General features: G+C 48.3%; 1 protein-coding gene across 11 annotated transcripts in view; it reads right to left on the bottom strand.

The window, feature by feature from the left end:
- The window catches only part of BRPF3 (bromodomain and PHD finger containing 3), a 48,479-nt gene that overhangs the window by 11,495 nt on the left and 17,054 nt on the right, over window positions 1-19,930 (bottom strand). For 3 of the 11 annotated variants that reach the window (XM_064597528.1, XM_045866787.3, XM_054505835.2), the window contains 5 exons: window positions 17,239-17,332; window positions 13,363-13,460; window positions 9,974-10,071; window positions 5,990-6,144; window positions 2,340-4,710 (listed from right to left, as the gene is read on the bottom strand). In XM_064597528.1, coding sequence (XP_064453598.1) covers window positions 4,527-4,710; window positions 5,990-6,144; window positions 9,974-10,071; window positions 13,363-13,460; window positions 17,239-17,332 — 629 coding nt within the window. In that variant the 3' untranslated portion in view covers window positions 2,340-4,526. Of the gene's footprint in view, window positions 1-2,339; window positions 4,711-5,989; window positions 6,145-9,973; window positions 10,072-13,362; window positions 13,461-13,639; window positions 14,063-17,238; window positions 17,333-19,930 lie in introns of those variants that run through there. The other 8 variants (XR_010413610.1, XR_010413611.1, XR_010413609.1 and 5 more) reach the window with 5 other exon arrangements.

The raw sequence follows: 19,930 nt of genomic DNA, 5'->3' as shown, positions 1-19,930 counted from the left end.
AATATAAGGGGCTTTCCTCAGGTCTGTCCTTTCCTCCTGTCCTTGGCCACTGTCCTAGCTGCCCTGGTGTGCTCTGGCGCCCCCACATTTCTGTCATGTGCTCCTACCTTCCTCCTGAACTCGGGGCCCAGTCCCATCTGCTTGCTGAGGGTGTTTCTCAGATGTCCTGTGGGCGACACAAACTCATCAAAACTAAGCTCTCCTTCCTCCCCTTCAAACCCACTGCTGATGCCTCCAGACATGTAGCAACCCTGTCTCCGCACTCTTGCTTTTTGACTCTGACATCTAATTAGCTGCCAAGTTCGTCATGTCCCTTCCCCGTTCAAATCCTCCAATGCTGCACTCATGCCTCGCTCTGGCTTCAGGGTCCTCTCTTAAGTCAGCCTCAGGGAGGCTCAGAGAAGTCGAGTACCATGCTTGAGGTCACACAGCCATTGAGCGACAGGGCTCTTAACCCCATCACACCTTTTTGTTTTCTCAGTGGCCACCAGGCAGATGGGGCGGTGGTTGGTCACTGGAGCGGAGCACCCGCCAGAGCTCCCTGAGCCCCGCCTTTGCCGTGTTGCTTCCTCTCTTTACAATGCCTTCTCCTCTCATCCTCACCTGCTAAAACCCTGCGCCTCTGGTCCTCTTCCTTTTCTGTACAGAATGGTTTTATAGGGTGAGCGTCCCATCTTGCCCTAAATAATGCCTTTGTAATTCAAAATATAAATTTATAAAGAGGGATTTTTAAAGCCCTTTTTTTTTTTAGGCTTGAATTAATCGCTTCATTCTTCTGAAAGCTTTTGTTATTTGACCAAATGTGGCGTCTCTCCCAAACTCCTCCCCTCTGAGCCTCACACCAGCCTCATTCAGAGCTGTCTGCCATGTGTCTCATGAATCCGGTTGTGAGCAGCCCGTGGGCCGCATCCTGTGGGCCAGAGGTGTGTATCTCTGCACCCCAACATGTAATTCAAGAATTATCAGCACACTGGAGGTACTGTGTCAATGTTATATTAAATTAAGCACTTTTACACTCTAGTGACTTAAGTAAGAATTTTGAAGGCCCTGTGGAGGAGGCGATCAGGAGACCCCTGTCCTCCAGTCACACTACTGTGACACTTAACTCCCAGCCAAGCTCAGGAGCCAGGCAGGAGCAGAGATAGGACAGGGGACGGGATGGGGAGAAACTGTCCCAGGCCCAGCAACGGAGCAGTTTGTCCCTGGGGACTCTCCCTCTGCTCTTCAAGATGTCCCTTTCCAGAAACGCTGAAGCCATAGCCTGTGAGAGAGGGGGGCTTGTATAGAAAAGGCCAGCACAGGCTTGAGATGCTGTGGAGCCCACAGGAAACTCTTAGCTATATCCCTGTCCCAGGATCCTGCCACCATTACTTGGCTGGCTGTCCTTGGACAAGTCTTTAAGATTTTATTTATTTATTTGAGAGGGAGAGACTGAGAGAGAGAGCACATGAGAGGGGGGAGGGTCGGGAGGGTCAGAGGGAGAAGCAGACTCCCTGCCGAGCAGGGAGCCTGATGCGGGACTCGATCCAGGGACTCTAGGATCATGACCTGAGCCGAAGGCAGTCGCTTAACCAACTGAGCCACCCAGGCGCCCCTGGACAAGTCTTTTTTAATCTTGCTGGTCTGTTTGGTCATCTGCAAAATGAAGACCAGGTAGGTGCTAGGATCCCTTCCAGCTCTAAAAGGAGCTAGGCCCAAGTTAGGCCTGTGTGTCCCAGCTATCTATAGAATGGGGACGGCAACAATGACAGAGGAGACATAAGCATCCTCTAGTCTCAGATTTGGCAAGCTTGATAAACAAGTGCCAGAGACATGGGGTTACTTCTCCTGCCGCATGAGGAACAGATGCTCCCAAAGGAAAAGGGCCACCGGAAGGCTGAGCCATGGGCAGATAGGCTGGACCTTCTACAGAATCGAGAGGCTGGTGCTGTTTGGGAGGGAAACAATGTCGGAGCCCATCCTCACACCCAACCCAGGGGTCCAAGAGACAGACAGAGCCCTTTCCAGCTGGGAGCCTGCAACAGCTAGACAACCCATTCTTTTTTTTTTTTTTTAAAGATTTTATTTATTTGAGAGAGAATGAGAGACAGAGAGCACGAGAGGGAAGAGGGTCAGAGGGAGAAGCAGACCCCCCAGCTGAGCAGGGAGCCCGATGCGGGATTCGATCCTAGGACTCCAGGATCATGACCTGAGCCGAAGGCAGTTGCTTAATCAACTGAGCCACCCAGGCGCCCTAGACAACCCATTCTTAATGGCTCCTGCTTTTTGAGGAGGGGGTGGGCTATAGGAATTAGGAAGAGAGAGATGGGCCCCCACTGATGACAACAAATAGCACAGCAATTGCTGCCCATTAGAACATTTATTTCTCAGAGAGAAAATAAGTTTCAGACAGTCATGTTATAGTAGGTAAAATTAACTTTTGTATTCTTTACAAGCATAGATTTTTCTCTGTTTATTACCTCTCTTATACCATCTGTTATAAACAATTCTAGAAAGCAAATAAAATCACTTTCTACAATAAATAGAGCATCGTGTGCTTCACAGCAGACGCGACTGAGACACATAGGCCCCATGCCACAGTAGGATCTGAGCCGCTTCCTGTTCTAAAAGAGCAGTTTTAAAAATGAGACTCAGAGAGAGACTGAAAGAGTCAAGGAGACTGGAAAAAAAAGAGACTAAGAGAAGGTGTTGGGGGGAAGAAAGAGATAGACACAGAGAGAGAAAGAGAGAGAAAGCCCCGAGATCTTACAACACAGGTTGAGACAAAGGTCACAGAGTCCACAGCTGACCGACTACCTGGGGAGAGGGGGACGCATTGGCTCCTTTAAATAAACCACACTGTGTGCATTTAAAATACTCAGCCACACAACGGAGGACTCAAGTAATGGAAACTATAGGCCTGAATAATTTAGAACAGTATTTTACAATTATATACACCATGTCCTTCCCTAGCCATATGCTGTACTGTATTTTTATTATTGTACAAAATCCAAAACCCCATCCTTTATGTTATAGAGAGTTTCGTTGGTTCCCTTTTAAACTCTGGCTCGTATCCCAAATGTATAAGAAGTTGTGGTGGTTGGTTGGTTGTATTTTTAAAAAGTCGAGTGTGTAAAAATGGCAGTGATCTCCCCAGTGACTTTGTTTTGTCCAAAACTCCCCTATGAAAAATTTAAAACAATTAAAAAGAATGTCAGGTTAAAAATCAACATGGCGATCAGTGGCCTGCGACCTGGCCCTGCGACTTTGGTGCTTAAGAGGTGAAAAGAATCATCCAGAGAACAGACATTGAAGCCTCTGAAAGTTGTGTTGGTCAGTCAGCATTCCCCGTTCACAGTTTTTTTTTTTCCTTCCATTTTTGAGAAGGTGAAGGTGGGGAAGGGGGTTGAAAGGAGGAGAGGGAAGGGGACAGAGGGTGTGAAACAAAAGCGTGCTGTCCCCTGGAGTTTGGGAGCGGGAGCAGCAGAGGCTGGGCAGGGCAGAGCACAGGCAGGAGCAGCTGGACTGCGGGCACCACCATCCGTAGCAGCGAAGAGTGAGGCCCACAAAGATAGGAGGGGTGAGCAGCAGACCCAGCTGAAGAGCATGGCTGCACCCCATATCCCTCGACATCCAAGCGGACGGATGGACACTCGCCCAACCAGCCTGGTCTGACACGAGCCCGCCAAGCCTCAGCCCGCCACTTGGCACACAGGGAGAGAGCCAGAGGGGCCCTGCCTCCATTCAAGGGGCAAGCTTTCACAGCCTGCCCTTAGCTGTGTGTCTGCAGCAAATCTGGGGTGGGGGGAGATGTGCTGGTGGAGGGGTCACCCGAATGGTAGGCTGTCCTCTGTCCTGGGCCCTGAGGAGTCAGGCGGAGGCACCCACCTAGCATAGCAGCTGGCCTCAAACGGAATGAGACATAAAAAGAAAAAAAGACCAGTTTGGTGATGGTTTCTGTCCATTTGGCACAAAAGGAAAGGAAAGGAAAGGAAAGGAAAGGAACGTGGGAAAAAGAAAAGACGGCACTGGTGCAGAAGATGGGACAGGGAAGAGATATGAGAATGGGTGATGGAGGGGAGAGAGGGTGAGTTCCGTGAGCTTCCCCACGGGACCCTCGTGTATCCACAGCACCTCTGGGGTCAATGTCAGAGCCTCGCTTGCCCTGAGGTGTAGTTAGCTGGGAGTGGGGAGGAGGGGGCCAGGCACACCTTTGAGAAAGAGCCTAGGACCTCTTGCCTTCTGGGCTCAGGTCCATCTTCTTGGCCGGGCCTAAGCCTCACAGCTATTTCTACTTGTAACTGGTTCTTCAGTGGACTAGCCCCCGAGCGAGCTCAGGTGGGAGTTTTTGGCACACAGCAGGCCTACCAGGGGAACCACACAGTTGGTCAAAAACTGGGGCCTTGCCCGTGGGGAGGACACAGCCCAGTCCCTGGCCTGCCATGGAAGGGGGAAGCTGCCGGCCATACGACTGGCTGGGGCAGGAAGAGGCCTCTGTGCCTCATGGGACAGAGGCAGGGCAGGCGGACGCAGGCCGGGCCCTGCCCTTACAGGTAGCTGGAGGTGACGAAGGAGTGGGGCCCCCGGACCCGGCTCAAGTGGATCATTGCGCGGTCATAAGCCACCTGCACCGACTTTCGGATGCTGGTCTTGCGGCCTTCCAGCATCTTGAGCTTGTCTACGGTGTCTTCCACACCCAGGGGCAGCACTTTGTCCCTTGGAAGCCACTGCCTAAAATACAAGCACAATAAGAGGCCTGGGCTGTGGTGGGTCGCATGAGGGGGCTCCTCTGGGCCCATTTGCCAGGACAAGCAAAGCCAGGGGAGGGGATACAGCAGGAGGAGACAGACTGGGACACCCCAGGCAGGAGGCCCCAAGGGACCTGTTTTGTAGCCATGCCCTTCCCTGAGCCCCACAGCACTCACTCTGCTTAGAGGGCCGTCAGGACCTGGGAGCCAAGAGAGGCCCATGTTAGCATTAGCCCTCACCCTGCCTTGGGGCATCAGGAAGCTATGGCTAGGAACTGGGGCTGATACCAGGAATCAATGATTCCTTGGTGGTGCCCACACCTGGTGTGTGTTTTATTTTTTAAATCCCCAGGTGAATCTAACACACGGCTAAAAGCTAGCCTTTGGAGCCAGATCTTGGTTTGTATCCCAGTTCTGGCTATGGGGTCTTGGCTTTCCGAGCCTCAGCTTCCTCAGCTGCAAAATGGAGTGGAGGGGATTGGTGAAGATTTAATGAGGATTAAATGAGATTATGTATGTAAATCAATTTGCATAAGGGCACGGAGTAGACAATAAATGGTAGCTATTACTATTTGGACTAGTTAGCCCTACCTCCTCATTCTACAGAAGCAGAGGTGAAAGAAGTCTCCTGCTGCGAAGAGAAACTTTGAAGGGCAAGTAAGCCCTTTGCCATGGACCCCGCACTGCCCAGAACCACCCCACCTCCACATCCCCCCACCCGAGGACTAAGATACACATGCCCACAGCCACAGGGAGGCTCTCAGCTGAGTCCTCTCCAGGAATCACCTTCCACCAAGGGAGCTACCTGGCCCAAGGTGACACCCCCACCCCCACCCGGGGGCAGCCAGCATTCAATGACTAGTTAACACGAGGGTACAGAGGCACAGACCCAATTCCTGACATCACTAACAAGCCCCCCAGCTCCAGAGCTCCCCTGAGGATTAGCAGAGGCCTCTGTAGCAAGTGTGACGCGTTCAACAGGTCCCTCCGCCCAGCCCTGCATCGCTCAGCAAGCCTCCTGATAGAAATCTCCATCTTGGTGTTTTCCAGGGAATCCGATCTGAGACACTTCTCAGTTACTATTAAAGTGTCAGGGGCAGGCCAGCTGCTGGTAATGCCTCACCTTACCTGGGTGAAGGCAGGGTCACGGAGTCCACAGCCCCTCTGTGGACCTCCCCAGCATGGCAGTGTGTGCACAGCCTCCCAGTCAGGCCCCTCAGCCCACACCCTGATGCAATCTCCTGGCGGTAGCACCCACTCACCAGGTGCGCTTGTTGTCAAAGAAGAGGACAAGGAAGAGCTTCTCTCCAGCCTCGGCCTGTTTCTGCTCTCCCAGCTTCAGCACATCCAGCGGGGGGACAGGGATGGGGACACCATTGTGCAGGAGGCCCTCCCGGGGCATCTTGGGATCGATGATCTGGAGGCAGGAAAGGAGACGGCACTTAGCTGCGGGTGGAGGGGGTGAGCAGAGCATACTGCGCCAGGACTCCCTGCTGAACTGCCCCCCACCAACCTATGCAGGGCCTTAGCCAGGCCCACAACCAAGTGATGAAGGGGGCTGACCTCTTCTGTGACCCCCCGAGGACCCCAAAATGGAAGTCTTGGCTCTCCTTTCCCAGTTCATTGGCCTAATCCTCCAGCCCTGCCCAATCAATTCTTCCGATGAGGGAGCTTGCTCCACGAACCTTTGGGGCCCAGAGCTGAAACAGAAGCAATGTGAATCCAGTATGGGGGGGGTCAGAATTGAGGGGGTATCTGTGATGTCCAGGCCAGATTGGCAAATTCCTTCTTCCCAACGTCCCATAGAGGAAGGGAGTGGAGGCCATTTTTTTCCCCTTGTCAATTTCCCTTTAAAACCTCTGCAATTCACTTCAAAGGCTCTGGGGCCTTCCTAGACACCATGGCTATGAAGGAGGTTCTGTATCAGCAGCAGGGCCCATCTCTTTGGTTCTACCTACCACAGCCCCTGGTTACACACTACTTTCCTGTCTGACTGTAATCTTCCTGCTGTGTGGACTAGGTATATTTGTGGACACCTCCATGTAAGATCAGAAAGAAGCTGTAAGACTGAACTCGGAGGGTTGCTGGAGAGGGGAGAATGATATGGCTGGAAAGAAGGGCCACTGGAAGAATTAATGCTCGAGACTGCAAGCTCTACAGGGCAGGGGCTCAGCAAAATGCCCGGTGGCATTGACAACCGTGATCTCTAGCTCTAGGAAGCACTGACAAAGTGACCAAAGCTCCTAGTTATTCACACATCGCCATCTCATTTCATCTCCTTGCTGATGCCGAGAGGTCTGCTACAGCTATCAGCTGACAGAGGAAAGCACCAAGCACAGGAGGACATGGCTGGCTGTGGCCACGGCGGCTTGAGCCTCTGCTGCCTGCTGCCCTCCATAGCCCCCGTTTCCAAAGTAGTGGGGTGATCATCTCTGTGTGCTAAGGCCAGAGGGGCTTGGAAATGTACTGAGGAAGCAGCTTTCTCCAGAGATGAACAATCTTAGTTTCTATACCCTGTCCCAGGGGGCCTGTTCTCATAATAAACTGCTCTGGCTGTTTACCTTTGGGTATCTGCCAGCTTCCCTACTTCCCTCTCGAGATAAGCAGCTGAAAGCAGGTGTTCTGGTTCAGCGTTTGCTCTAAGGAAGAACCACCCCTACCCTGACCCCAGCTGTGTAATTTGGTCAAAACTCTTATCTCCCAGCCTGTCTGTCCCCGCTGGGACTGAAGCTAACTAAGGGTCCTAATAAGAACCACCACACAAGCCCTCCTGAGCTTCCTCAGTTGAACAAGATAGCGGGGGCTACTCTTGATTAAGCCATGCTGGTTCCTGCCTTAGAACGGGGGGCAGATGGTGAAAAATGTCTCCCCCCGCCACCCCCCAGCAGAAGCAAGGTGGGTAAGTTGCCCCTTGAGGAGAGCTCTCCTCCCTTTTTAAAGAAGATACAGGCAAATATGTCTCAAAATAACAAACGATGGACCATTCGCTCAAATGTTATGCAGATGTAAAACAACATGGCTTGTGATACACTTTAACACATTATCTAATAAATGTGTATATACACTATTACAGCTGTACCACATAAACAAAGACAAGAAATGATGCAAATGCTTACAGCTGACATGCTAGAATGGTGGGGTTCCTGCTGTTTTTCTCTATTTTTCCAAAACCTCTATAACACAGATACATTATTTTATAGGTAAAAAAAACTTTTTTTTTAAAGAGCCAAAAAAAAATTTAAAAACTGTATATTCATTATGGACACAATTACATATTTAAGTACGCATAGGAGAACAACTGGGAGAGCATAAACCAAAATAAAAACACAGGCTGTGCTCAGGTGGTGGGTTTTCTCAGGTGGTGGCTGAATTTATTTAATCATGAAAGAAAATGTATGACTAAGAAGATAATTAAAAAGGGGAAAAGAAGACTAGTTTTAGACTTTTGTTGTTTTTATTTTTGCACTGAGACTTAAAAAAACAGTATCAAACCTGTACAGCTTTAAGCACTTCCTCGACAACTATGTTGGGGGTCTCAGTGACAACAGGGCACAGAACCGTGTGAAGGCAGATCCCAGGCCCAAACTCCTCAGCAGCTGGATCACAGTGTGCACCCCCCCAGCTGCCACTGCTAAATGGGAAGTGAGGTAGGCAAAAGGCATTCCAATGTGGCCCCAGCAAGTCGTACGACTTCTTAGAGCTGTAGCTTCCTCCAGTCCAAAAGGGTCAGAGTTCCTGCCCTCTTGACCTTAAGATGCTGCTATTAGGCCTGAAAGAGCTGCGAGAAGTCCAGAACTCTTGTAACACATGCAAGCAGTTGGCAGAGTAGTTCACAACCTGACTACAGATCATCTGGGAAGCTTTAAAAAATATTTATAGCTAGGGGCACCTGGTGGCTCAGTTGGTTAAGCATCTGACTCTTGATTTCAGCTCAGGACATGATCTTGGGGTCTTGAGATCGAGCCCCGTGTCAGGCTCCACTCTGAGTGTGGAGCCTGCCTAAGACTCTCCTCTCCCTCTCTGTCTGCCCGCCCCAACCCCTCTCGTGCTTGCTCACTCTCTAATAAAATAAAATTAAGTTAAATTTAAATTTAAAAAAATATTCATTGCTTAGCCTGGCCTTATTCTCACTGGGTTGCTCTGAGATGGGGACTCAGTATCTGTATTGTTTAAAAAATTCCCCCATGATTCTGGCATGCCCCAAAGGTTTAGAATCACTATCTTCCAGCGCCAGATAGACATTACCTTCCCAATACAGAGAGAGTTCTAAGAAATAACAAAGTGGTAAAAATGGAATTTTTAGCTATTGCTACTATGGAAAAAATGAGAAATTTTAGCTACTACCAGTGGGAGAAGACACTAGAAATAACTTTCTAAAGGGCAGCTTGGCAATTTGTATCAGAATTTTGCAGACCTTGCCCCAAGAAGGCACCCCTAAGAATTCACTGTACAGAAATAATCATGATTGCACAGAGTAAAACTATGTTTACTGCCAGTTATTTATCATAGTGAAAAACCCAAAACAATCTAAATGTGGTTAAATAAGGTGCATGCATACAACTGAGGATAATGTAGTCATTAAAGGGATGTTGATAAAGAATGTTTAATGGCACAAGACATGCGTGTTCATGGTACACCGTTAAGTGAAAGGGAGGTTAAACAGAGTATGGTCTCATATTTATGCATTTAAAAAAAAAAAAGAGCTGAGTGGATATACACCAAGAGGTAATCTCTGAATAGATGAGACTATGGGTGATTTTGAACTTAGTGGCTCGGAACACAGCCTTTGACAACACACACGTCGAGCTTTGGGTTCAAATTCCAACCCTACCATTTAATAGCTACATGACCACAGGCAACAGATAGATCTCAATTTTCTTCCCCACAAAATGAGAAAAACCATATCTTCCTCAGTATTTCAAGAATTTAGCATGACAAAAGTTTAATAAATTCTCTACGACAAGCATATATTACTTTTATGCATAAGCAAATAAATGCTATTAAATCCTTACGAGCCCTAGTCTCTATCTTCACACTTTTACCCTATTTTGAGTGCGCCAAGCTGGGGACCTTGATGGTTTGACCCACCCAGGCTGGGGTAAAACCTCCCTCTCTTCTGCAGCTAAAGGTACCCCTGACTCCCACCATACTCTGCTGGCTTGATCCAATCAGATAAGCCCCCAAGGCAAGACAGGGGCCAGAACAGCCCAGGGGAGGGAGGAGGGTGGTGTCTGGGGCAGACTCACCAAGGCAGGGTAGGAGGGATAGCCTCGGCACTTGGCCCACACCAGCTCCAGGGGCTCCAGGTCTCCGCGGTCTTCAAAGGGCATCAGGAGGCTTCTGCCTGGGGGTGGGGGAGGGGAGGAGACAGCACCCAAAGGGGACTTGGAATGGCGCCCAGGAGGCCTGCCTGTGGCCTCCATTTCACTGGGGCAACCCAGGAATGAGTCAGTCACATCCCCTCCACCCTTCCTCTTCCCTGCCCTTTCCTTAATTCTTAGACTAGACCAGGGGTCGGCAAACTTGTTCTGTAAAGGGCCAAACAGTAAATATTTTAGGTTTTGTAGTCCACATGGTCTCTGTCGCAACTACTCAACTTTATTGTTGCAGCATGAAAACAGCCATAGATACTCTGCAAAGGAATGAGTATGGCTGTGTCCCCATAAAATCTTATTTTTAGACACTGAAATTTGAATTTCATGTAATTTTCATGTGTTACAAAATATCATTCTTCTTCTGATTTTCTTTTCATGTAAAAACCATTCTTAGCCTGTAGGCCCTACAAAAAACAGGTACTATGTTAGTTTGCTGACCTCTGGACTAGAACCCTAGGATGGTATTCCTTGGAAAAATACGACTGCTTCATCACCATGACCCTAGGAAGAGAAATAACAACCCAGCTTGACAAAACCACAAACTGCTCTCTGGGCCTCCCTGTGTGGTGGGCCTCATGATAGAGGCTTCATGGAAAAAGATGCCTGGGACAGACATCCCAGTAAAACCACTTGCTAAGTGAGTTCTTTTCTGACAGGGCCACGCCTGGCCATCCAGGTCACCTGGATACACAGCACTCAGCAGAGCCAAGCAGGTCTGCAGGTCCTTCATGGGCATGCTTTTCTCAGAAACTTACACTGCATGTCCCGCCTGGGGCAGGCACCACATCTCTCCAGCTTACTCTGTTCTGCACCCGATGCACTAGCACACATGGATGGACTTCACAAACACTCCTGAACAGAAAGAGGAACCTCCCTTCCCCTCCCCACGGCTATAAACTGAGAACTCAAGGTGACAAAGCTCAACCAAGGAAAAAACCAAACCCTGAAAAGTGGAAATTATGTTCCTAAGGAACTATTACCACCCTCATTTATAATTTAAAAAAAATGTACTACTAATAATGAGGTATTGTTTCTTTTTTAAAGATTTTATTTATTTATTTGGGGGGGTAGGGAAAGAGAGCACATGAGCAGGGGGGTGGGGTGTGCAGAGAGAAAGGGAGAAGCACACTCCCCGCTGAGCAAGGAGCTGGACACAGGGCTCGATCCCAGAACCCCAGGATCATAACCTGGGCCAAAGGCAACCGCTTAACCGACTGAACCACTCAGGCACCCCGAGGTATTGTTTTTTTTGCATTTGGTCAGTAGCAATAACAACAAAAAGATAAAATCCAATACTAAAGAGGAAGGCTGTGGGGAAATTGGTGCAATTACACACTGTTGAAGAAACTGCAGACCAGTCTAATCCTTAAGAATATAATTTGGTGGGGGGCATGTGCATGGCTCAGTCGGTTAAGCATCTGACTCTTGATTTCTGCTCTGGTCATGATCTCAGGGTCCAGAGACTGGGCCCCGAGCCAGGCTCCCTGCTGAGCAGGGAGCCTGCTTGAGATTCTCTCCCTCCCCCTCTGCCCCTCCCCCTGCTTGCACGTACACTCTCTCTCCCTCTCTCTAAAAATAAATAAATCTTAAAAAAAATATATAATTTGGCGGTATGTCTCAAGAGCCATTAAAAAAAAATGTATGAATCATCTGCTTCAGTACATTCCTTCCATGGGAATTTATTCAAAGAAAAATAACTTTAAAAACGAATAAAAGGATTTTGAACAAAAAATACACATTTACTACATTATATATAACGTTAAAAGTTGGAAACAACCAACTGTCTAACAATAAAAGAGTTAAGTCAATTATAATGCACTGATTGGAAGATATATTGTTCCAATCATATGAGATAAATAAAGATTGTGTCAACATGAAAAAAGTGTGAGAGAACGTTGAAAAATGCAGAGAATGCAATGTTCTGGATTAACATTTTGTTAAAAATGTGCCTGAAATAAACAGAAGGCCACATAGAGAAATGAAGACAACTGTGTTAAGGTGATGATGGGGCAGGAGAGGGTCGAAATTTTTAAATTTCCTTTGGCATCATTTTATAAGTATGTGCTTTTAAAAATAAGAATAAAATGTCACTACCAGAATCACAATGAATGTGCCAATCCACTGCCAGTTTTGCGCTAGATGCTGTTTCAGTTCACCTAGATATGAGCCCTGCTTTCTGGGCGCTGACAGTCAGACAACAGTGAAACACACAGGCATGCATTCCTCAACACACATATGAGAAAGAAAACTGATGCTAAAGGAAAGCAAAGCACTTGGGAAGAGGAAAGAAGAGAAGCCCTGACGCCTGTGTGTTATACGGAAGCTTCACAGACAGGGAAGCCAGAGCACCCCCCACCCCCCACGGGAGGGCTGCAGAGAGCTGCACTCGGAGAAGAGCCCGCCCTGTCCCCAACTCCACCTGAGCACCAACCAGCCCTCTCCTTTGGCTCTGCCTTGTCTGTTCTTGAATCCCTTGGTCCATGTACTTCACTGTTTGGACCAGCCGGAGTAGAATGTCTCATGAGGACAGCGCTGAAAGCCCTGGATCCCACGAAATCCCAGGGCAATGTGTGATATTCAGCAATCCAGGCTATCACTGATCACTCCAGTGAGGGCAGACTGGCAATGTCTCCGGAAGCTACAAATACACACTTCTCTCAAGTACAGCAACTCCACTTCTCTATGCAAGTGTGTGCTCGCCAGCGATACAAAATGATCTATGTACAAGGTTGCTCATTGCAACACTGATTATAACAAAGAAGTGAAAACAACCTAAATGTCCATCTGTGGAGGGCTGGCACTCCTAGATAATGGGACATCAGGCAGCCAATAAAAAGCACAGAAGGATCTCCAAGATACATCATTAATTGAAAAAAGGCAGGGTTTAGAGGAACATGTGTATATTAGCTTCTCTACTCACTCTCTTAAACATACACACAAGTTTTGGCTTATATATGTATAAACTTCATCTAGAGAGACACAAAAGAAACTGCTAGCAGTGGTTCTAAGGAGGGGACTCCTGGCTTTTCATTATGCACCCTTTTGTATCTTTTTGATTTTTGTTATCATAGGCATATATTACTATTCAAATTTAAGATGAACTTAAAAAAAAAAAAAAGAGTATGAATGACCTGGGAGGGGGTGCCATCTGCATGTCCAGTGCCCGAGAGTTTGGAGGAGCCATGGGTCTGGCTGCAGCTCACAGAACTGGTTCTTTGGGAGGCCTGGGCCCCCCAGATCCACCATACACCACTCCTCACCTGAGCTGCTGTAGTCAGAATCTCCATTTACACCTTCCAGGAAGGGGACGCGAGATAGGGCTGGCTTCCCACGGCTGCGTTTGGGGGGCGTCAGACCACTGCATATAGAGCAAGAAGGCAGAGGGGGGGAAATGAGCAATTTCAATGACTAACACACCCACTGCTGCTCTCCTATCTCTGAGAGGAGCGGAGCTACAAAAATCCTTCAACAAGAATGGTTTCTCACCTTCCCCTAACAACTTGCACTAACCCATGATACGCTTCTGACCACAAAGTTCCCATGAGGCTCTGAGGGACCACTTCATCCACGTGGAAGGACTCTGGAAAGAGATGCCTGCTTCCCTGCCCAGGGACTTTTGGCCTTCATCCAGAGGAAAGGTCACTCCAGGCACTTGTCAATCCTTCCAGGGTCTAAGCAGCCTATTCACGAGGAGGGCCAGTCTCACATCTGTCCAGAATTCTTTTACTCTGTGGTTCACGCTGCTTCTTTAGAAACCAATTTATTTTTGAGGTACAAAAATGTGTCTCTTTCCCAAATTTTCTATAAAGGACATGTCTTACTTCCTTAATTAGAAAAGACATTTTTTAATTGAAAAAAAAATCTACTTCTCACTTCCACTTTGTGTGCGAAGTTTTTCTTAGACAGAGATGGATTTTTTTTTTAAACAAACAAGCAGACCTTTTTTTTTCCATATGGTTACTGCAGAGACGTAAAAAAAAAATACATATATATGTATTAAGACAAAAACTAGAAGGTAATAAAGCAAAAATGAGAATGATAATACCAGAGTAATGGTATAACTGGAACCCACCCAAGCATCTGTATTTTCAAACAGTTCTCAATGCAATTCTAACGTACGACCATAGTTGCGAGCCTCTGGGCAAGAATGATGTGGCTAGGGCTTGTTCCCAGCCAAACTTTGAAAAATATCACTCCTATGTAATTTTTTCAATGAAAAAGAATGCTTAAAAGATGGGGCAACAATCTGAGGAAGAGGAGAAATGCTTAGGACACCCCTGGTGGGATAAAAGGAGGCTGGCGTCAGGACTGGCTGGAGAGTAGGATACTCCCGTTTTACTGAATCATAGCTGACTTTACTATAGTCTTATTCAGAAAACCTTGCACAACCAGAACCCAATGAATCCTAATCCTTCAGTAACTGGCAGGTTGGTAGTTTTTTCCTGCTAGTCAAAATTAGGACCTGTTTGGAAAAAAAAAAAAAATTAACACCTGCTTTACATTTCGGTTTCAGTTCCCACTCAAGCTATAAAAATCTGCCACTGCGCTTAGAGACTCAGAGGCCTCTCAGAGTTCCTATCATGGATCTAGGGAGACATCTTCAAATATGACAAAAGAGGGCACAACAAAGTGGTTAAGAGAAACTCTGGAGCCAGACTACCTGGGTTCAGAACCTGGCTCTTCTATTCATGAGTTCTGTGACCTTGAGCAAGTTACCCACCCTCTCCGAGGCTGGTGTCCCCAGGTGCTGCTGTGAGGATTTAGTATGTTAATACACAGAAAGCACCCAGTACAGCGCATACCCAGTACTCAACAAATGGCAGATGGTAGTTATACAACAAATACTATTATATGAATGGCAGTAAATTTTAATGTCTCACTTTAAATATTATAAACTACTAATATTGTACTATCAAATGATGGGCTCTGAGGAGGAGGAGCTCAATAAAATAAGATGCAACACCACAACTAGGTCCATGTACTCCTGTTTCATAAAAAAAGCACAAATGACTCAACCTGGCCTGCATTTCAGCCCTCTTTCCAAGTTACGCAGATCTAAGCAGCCAGCCCAATCTGTAATTATTTTATTTACTGGTTTAACATTCATCTCTCCCTTCTAGAAGATAAGCTCCATGAAAATACACCTTATCAGTACTTAGAACAATGCCTGGCTTGAAATAGGTGCTCAATTATTAATAATTGAGTAAGTGACCCATAGAAAGAGGGCACAGCCCCAGTCTGCTCAGAAAATCATCAGGAAAGATAAAACCTGGGACAGGTGGGGAGGGGGATGGGATTAGTGAACACAGGTTCTTTCAAGGTTCTTTCTAATTCTGGGATTATATGATTCCAGTCTAATTAGTAAGTAAAGGGGTGCCTGGGTGGCTCAGTAGGTTGAGCAGTTGACTCTTGGTTTCTGCTCAGGTCATGATCTCAGGGTCCCGGGATGAAGTCCCACATCAGGCTCCGCAAACAGCAGAGTCTGCTAAAGTTTCTTTCTCCCTCTCCCTCTGCCCTTCCCCGCCCCCCATGCGTGCACTCACTCTCTCTCTCAAATAAATAAATAAATCTTAAAAAAAAAAAAATTAGTAAGTAAAATCTTCCTATATGTACTTACCACCAAAGTGTAGGGGGAGAAAAGGGAAAGAAAAAGAAAAAAAAAATCTTGCAGTTGGAGTCCCGGACCTCCTGTTTTAAACCCTGAAATTCCATTGAGATCCACTGAGTTAAAGAGGAAATGCCTTCCAAGGGCATTGTTCCCACACTGAGCAGGGCTCTAGAGAAATTGGTGGCATGGACTGGAGTTCTGCACAAAGGCAAACACATGGCCTGACCACAGGCTAACCAGAGGCTGCCCTGGCTTCCTTCCTGTGGTTCATGGCTGGGACGAGAGCCCTTCATGGAGCGAAGGGCCAAACACACCTTCCACTTGACTAAAGTCAAAGGCTAGGAGGGGATAGTTTGATAATCCCACTCCTACCCCACCCCGATGAACTGGGTTTCCAGGCATCGTTATCTTTGAAGGGAGTTAGGAATTCCAACCCAGGACCGGGGTGAAAACATCTTGTAAGATTTTGAAGGCTCTGCTTCCTCTATGCCTAATAACTGTGTTTTCTCCCATCCACTGCTTCTATATCTCTAGAGACTATGGAGGAAGAAAGCTAAGGTGATTCTGAGGCTTGGTGGGAGGAAAAATCTCAAAGGAACCACACGCCACGGCAGGGGTCCTCCTGTAGCCACACCCCCCCACCCTCCCCACCGCTCTCAGGAGCCCAGGAGCCAGGGTAGAGTGAGTATCTAACAACACACACACTCAACCGGCCTTGGAAGCACTTCAAACCTAGATGCAGAGTCTTTTGGTGCTGCCCTGGGACCTTTCCTCCCCTACTCTGAACCCAGGATCCATTCAGTAGCATGTTGGGGGACCATGAGTTAGCCTTCAGGACAACCTGTTTCTCCTCTGTGGCACTGAGGGTCTCCCATTTCCAAGAATCCCACACTCCCTGGTGTCTTGCAGAGCACCCATAACAGAGTAGGGATTCAATGAACTCTTGGACTTGAAAGAAACGTTAATGTTCTGGTCTCAGAAATCCTCCCTTTCGGTAAAAGAATGGAAAAAGAAACCCACCCTTTCCCAACTCAAGGATGGCAAAAGATCTAGGGCCTTTGAATAAATGGCTATTCCAAACTTCCTATCTGCTCGTGTCTTATTTGTACACCACACCTCTGAAGACTCGCCTTTGCTACAATGCCCCAAAAGGCAAAGGGCAAAACCACGTCTGTAACTGGGTTATGAGAGTGGCCCAGCGGGGTAGGTGGGGGATTGGCTCATATGTTAACTTCACTGGGCAATAGAGATCTGGCTATCCCTGCCCTCTGGAGCCAAACTCAGCTCTACAAACCCTGTAAAGCATCAGCACCACTCCTCCCCTCCCAGTCAGATCAGGCCTGAGAGGCAAGGGTCACCCCGTTTCCTAGGAGCTACCAGAGTTACAGACCAGAGGCCTCAGGAAATAGCAGGGGCGGGGGAAGAAAGAACTTAGATAAGCAGGAGGAGGTTTCATCTGGAGCTGAACAGAGCATTAAGGGGGAGGTGGCAGAGCTGCCAACAAAGCTTTGGGAACAACTGTTCTTACCTGCAAGCTTCAAATGCCAGTCCACCACTGAGACCCAAACTACATTCGGAGTCAGACCCGCTTTCAGTGTGTTTTCCAAAGCCATTGGTCACACCTGCCAAGGACACACAGAGTAAGCCTTGGTGCGGAAATCCCCTTCCCCTGACCCATACTGTCGTGTGAAGCAGCTGCCTCGGGAGGGCTCAGTGAGGAGGGGTGGAAAGGGTGGCTCTTCCTTCCCACGTGGGAAATGGGGCTTGGGTGGCGGAAAGAACCTCGTGAAGATTTGGGGGAAATGTTGCCTAGAGCAATGAGCAGACACTGCATTTTCCTTCCCATCCCACTGGTTTAATTTTAAGGAAAACACAGCACACAGCTCACACCAGTTACTGTCATTTGGCTACAAAAGGAAATACCAAGACTTCCCTACTCCAGCTGGTTCCTAAGTCCCTGGATCTGCTTCTAATTTCAAGCCTCAATTATCAGGGAGTCTCCTCTGCCTCTTGGGGAGCCCACCCGCCTTGCCTCTTCAGATAAACACTCACACACCCTATCCATCACACAGCTGGCAACAGCTAGCTTCATTCTTTTGGGATGGTGTCAGGGGAGGTTGGGGCAGGGTAACGGCTGTGTCAGTCCCACCCCAAGATATCTAGCAAAGCTAGTCAGAGCTGAGGATGGGGGACTTCAACAGATCTAAAGAGCAGACCTGACCTGGCTGGCATGAGGAGTCAGAGTTCCCGGGGCTCTAGATGGGGATCTGAAATACAGGTCCCTTTTCCTCTTTAACTTCCACTTCTCCGTTTGCAAAGATAATACCTTCTTACAGAGGACAGACAGTATTACGTATGAATAAGAGAAGATCTGTTTACAGAAGGGAGCCCTTTGGAGGCAAATGAAGGCTGTCTGGTCATCCCAGGGACATGATGCTCATGAGCTGCAGAGGCTTCAACTCTCCTCTCTATTACCTGATTCCTAATCACAATCCAGAGTCCTACAACTCTGGTAGCTGAGCCAAGAGCTTAAAGCTCCCAGTCACAGATACCTTGGCCAGAGAACTGTGGGGCAAGTTACACCTGTAAGAGCACGTGCCTGAGCCAAGCTATTTGGACTCTAACCTGGCTCTGCCTCTAACATTATGGCTTCTGTTTAAATCACGAAGCCAGCTGCATCTCAGCTGCCTCGGCTGCCAAAGATCAACACCTATTTTTGTGACACTCCACTAAGGTCGTACAGAAATATTGCTGGGTGCCAGGCCTCTGGAATGGTGGTGGATGATCAGATTCTAGCAGGTTCCCCAAGCAGTAGGCCCTCTCAGGTTGGATGAGCCTGACATCCAGACCTATTTTCTAATAGCGGGATTTTTCATTTTTAGAGCACAGCCTTCTCAGTGCTGTCTGGTTGCTCCTCACAGAGCGGAGATGACTACGGTAATTGCTACCATCGACTGCTGCCAACCAAGTACTTCACACAGGCTATTTCCAATTCTTAGAGCCCCGCAAGGGAGGTATCACCTGCCTCCTACTAGAAATAAGAAACAAGCTTGAAAGGTTAATTAATTTGCCCAAGCCTACACAGCTGGTCAGAAGATGGGACGTGAACCCTGGTCTGCCTAACTCCAGGCCTCAGACTCTCGATTCTATATACTAATCTACTGCCCTAATACACGGAGGCTTGGGCCAGACGGGGAAGGGAAGGTATTGCTAGAAACAAAGTGTTAGGTGGGAAGACAAAAAGCATGTGCTAGGCACACAGCCCAAAGCCACCACATAAAAGGACAAAAGAGCAACACGAAAACCAAAAGCCAAGAGCAGGCCTCTGCCACCAGGCAAGCTGCCCTCCCCCATCCCACTAAGACTAAACGACACTGTGTGCACCTCCAGGCCCACCTCACCGATCCAGCAGTGGCTCCTGACATGCCAAGAAGCCCCTCTCCAAACTGTCCCTCACAGGCACTCTGTCCTTGTTCCCATACACGCAGGCCTAAGCCCTTGGCTCCATCTACTCCCTGCTATTCTGCTTCCTCCCACAGGACCAGCTCACGCCCGCCTCCTCGTGGAGCCTTCCCAATTCCTCCAGCTCCTAGTCCCTGAACGCCCCCAGCAGTGCTGTCACCTAACACATAACCACGTACGGTCTGGCGCTCTACCATCTCTGCACCTCAGGACACCGTCTGGTCTCCCCCCGGGCTGTGGACTGTTTCAGAGCCGGAACTCAGTCTGACTTACTGCATGACCCCCTGTGACCAGCTTGTGCTGGACGTGTAGTAAGGACTCTTAAGTGATGGAGCCCCGTTACCTACCTCTGAAGCCTCGTCTCCACCCATACCCCGGCCAACTCTGCGCAGCCGTGCTGGTTTCCTCACTGTTGCCCAGGCATGCAGGCGTTTCCAGCTCCAGGGCCCGTGGACTTGCTAGCCTACCTTTTTGAAGTGTTCTTCCCCTAGATACCCAAATAGCTCACACCTTCAACTCCTTCAGATCTTTACTCAAATGTCCCCTCCTCAGGCCTCCCCTGGCCACCCTCTCTACCACCACCCCAGTATCCCCTATTCCCCTTCCCTGCTAGATTTTTCTCCACAGCTTCTAATACAAGATACAATCCACTCATTTGTTTTTAGTCTTTCTTCCCTACAAGGGAGATTTTTGCCTTTTGTTCATTGATTCCCCCCCTGCCCCAGTGCCTATGACAATGCCTGACAGAAATATCTGAT

Source organism: Mirounga angustirostris, unplaced genomic scaffold (assembly GCF_029215605.1).
Source record: "Mirounga angustirostris isolate CCGP_5_RB_7025 unplaced genomic scaffold, mMirAng1.0.hap1 SCAF_8, whole genome shotgun sequence".
NCBI lineage: Eukaryota > Metazoa > Chordata > Mammalia > Carnivora > Phocidae > Mirounga > Mirounga angustirostris.
The sequence above is the reverse complement of the archived record's forward strand: the minus strand, read 5'-3'. Positions and strand labels throughout refer to the sequence as shown.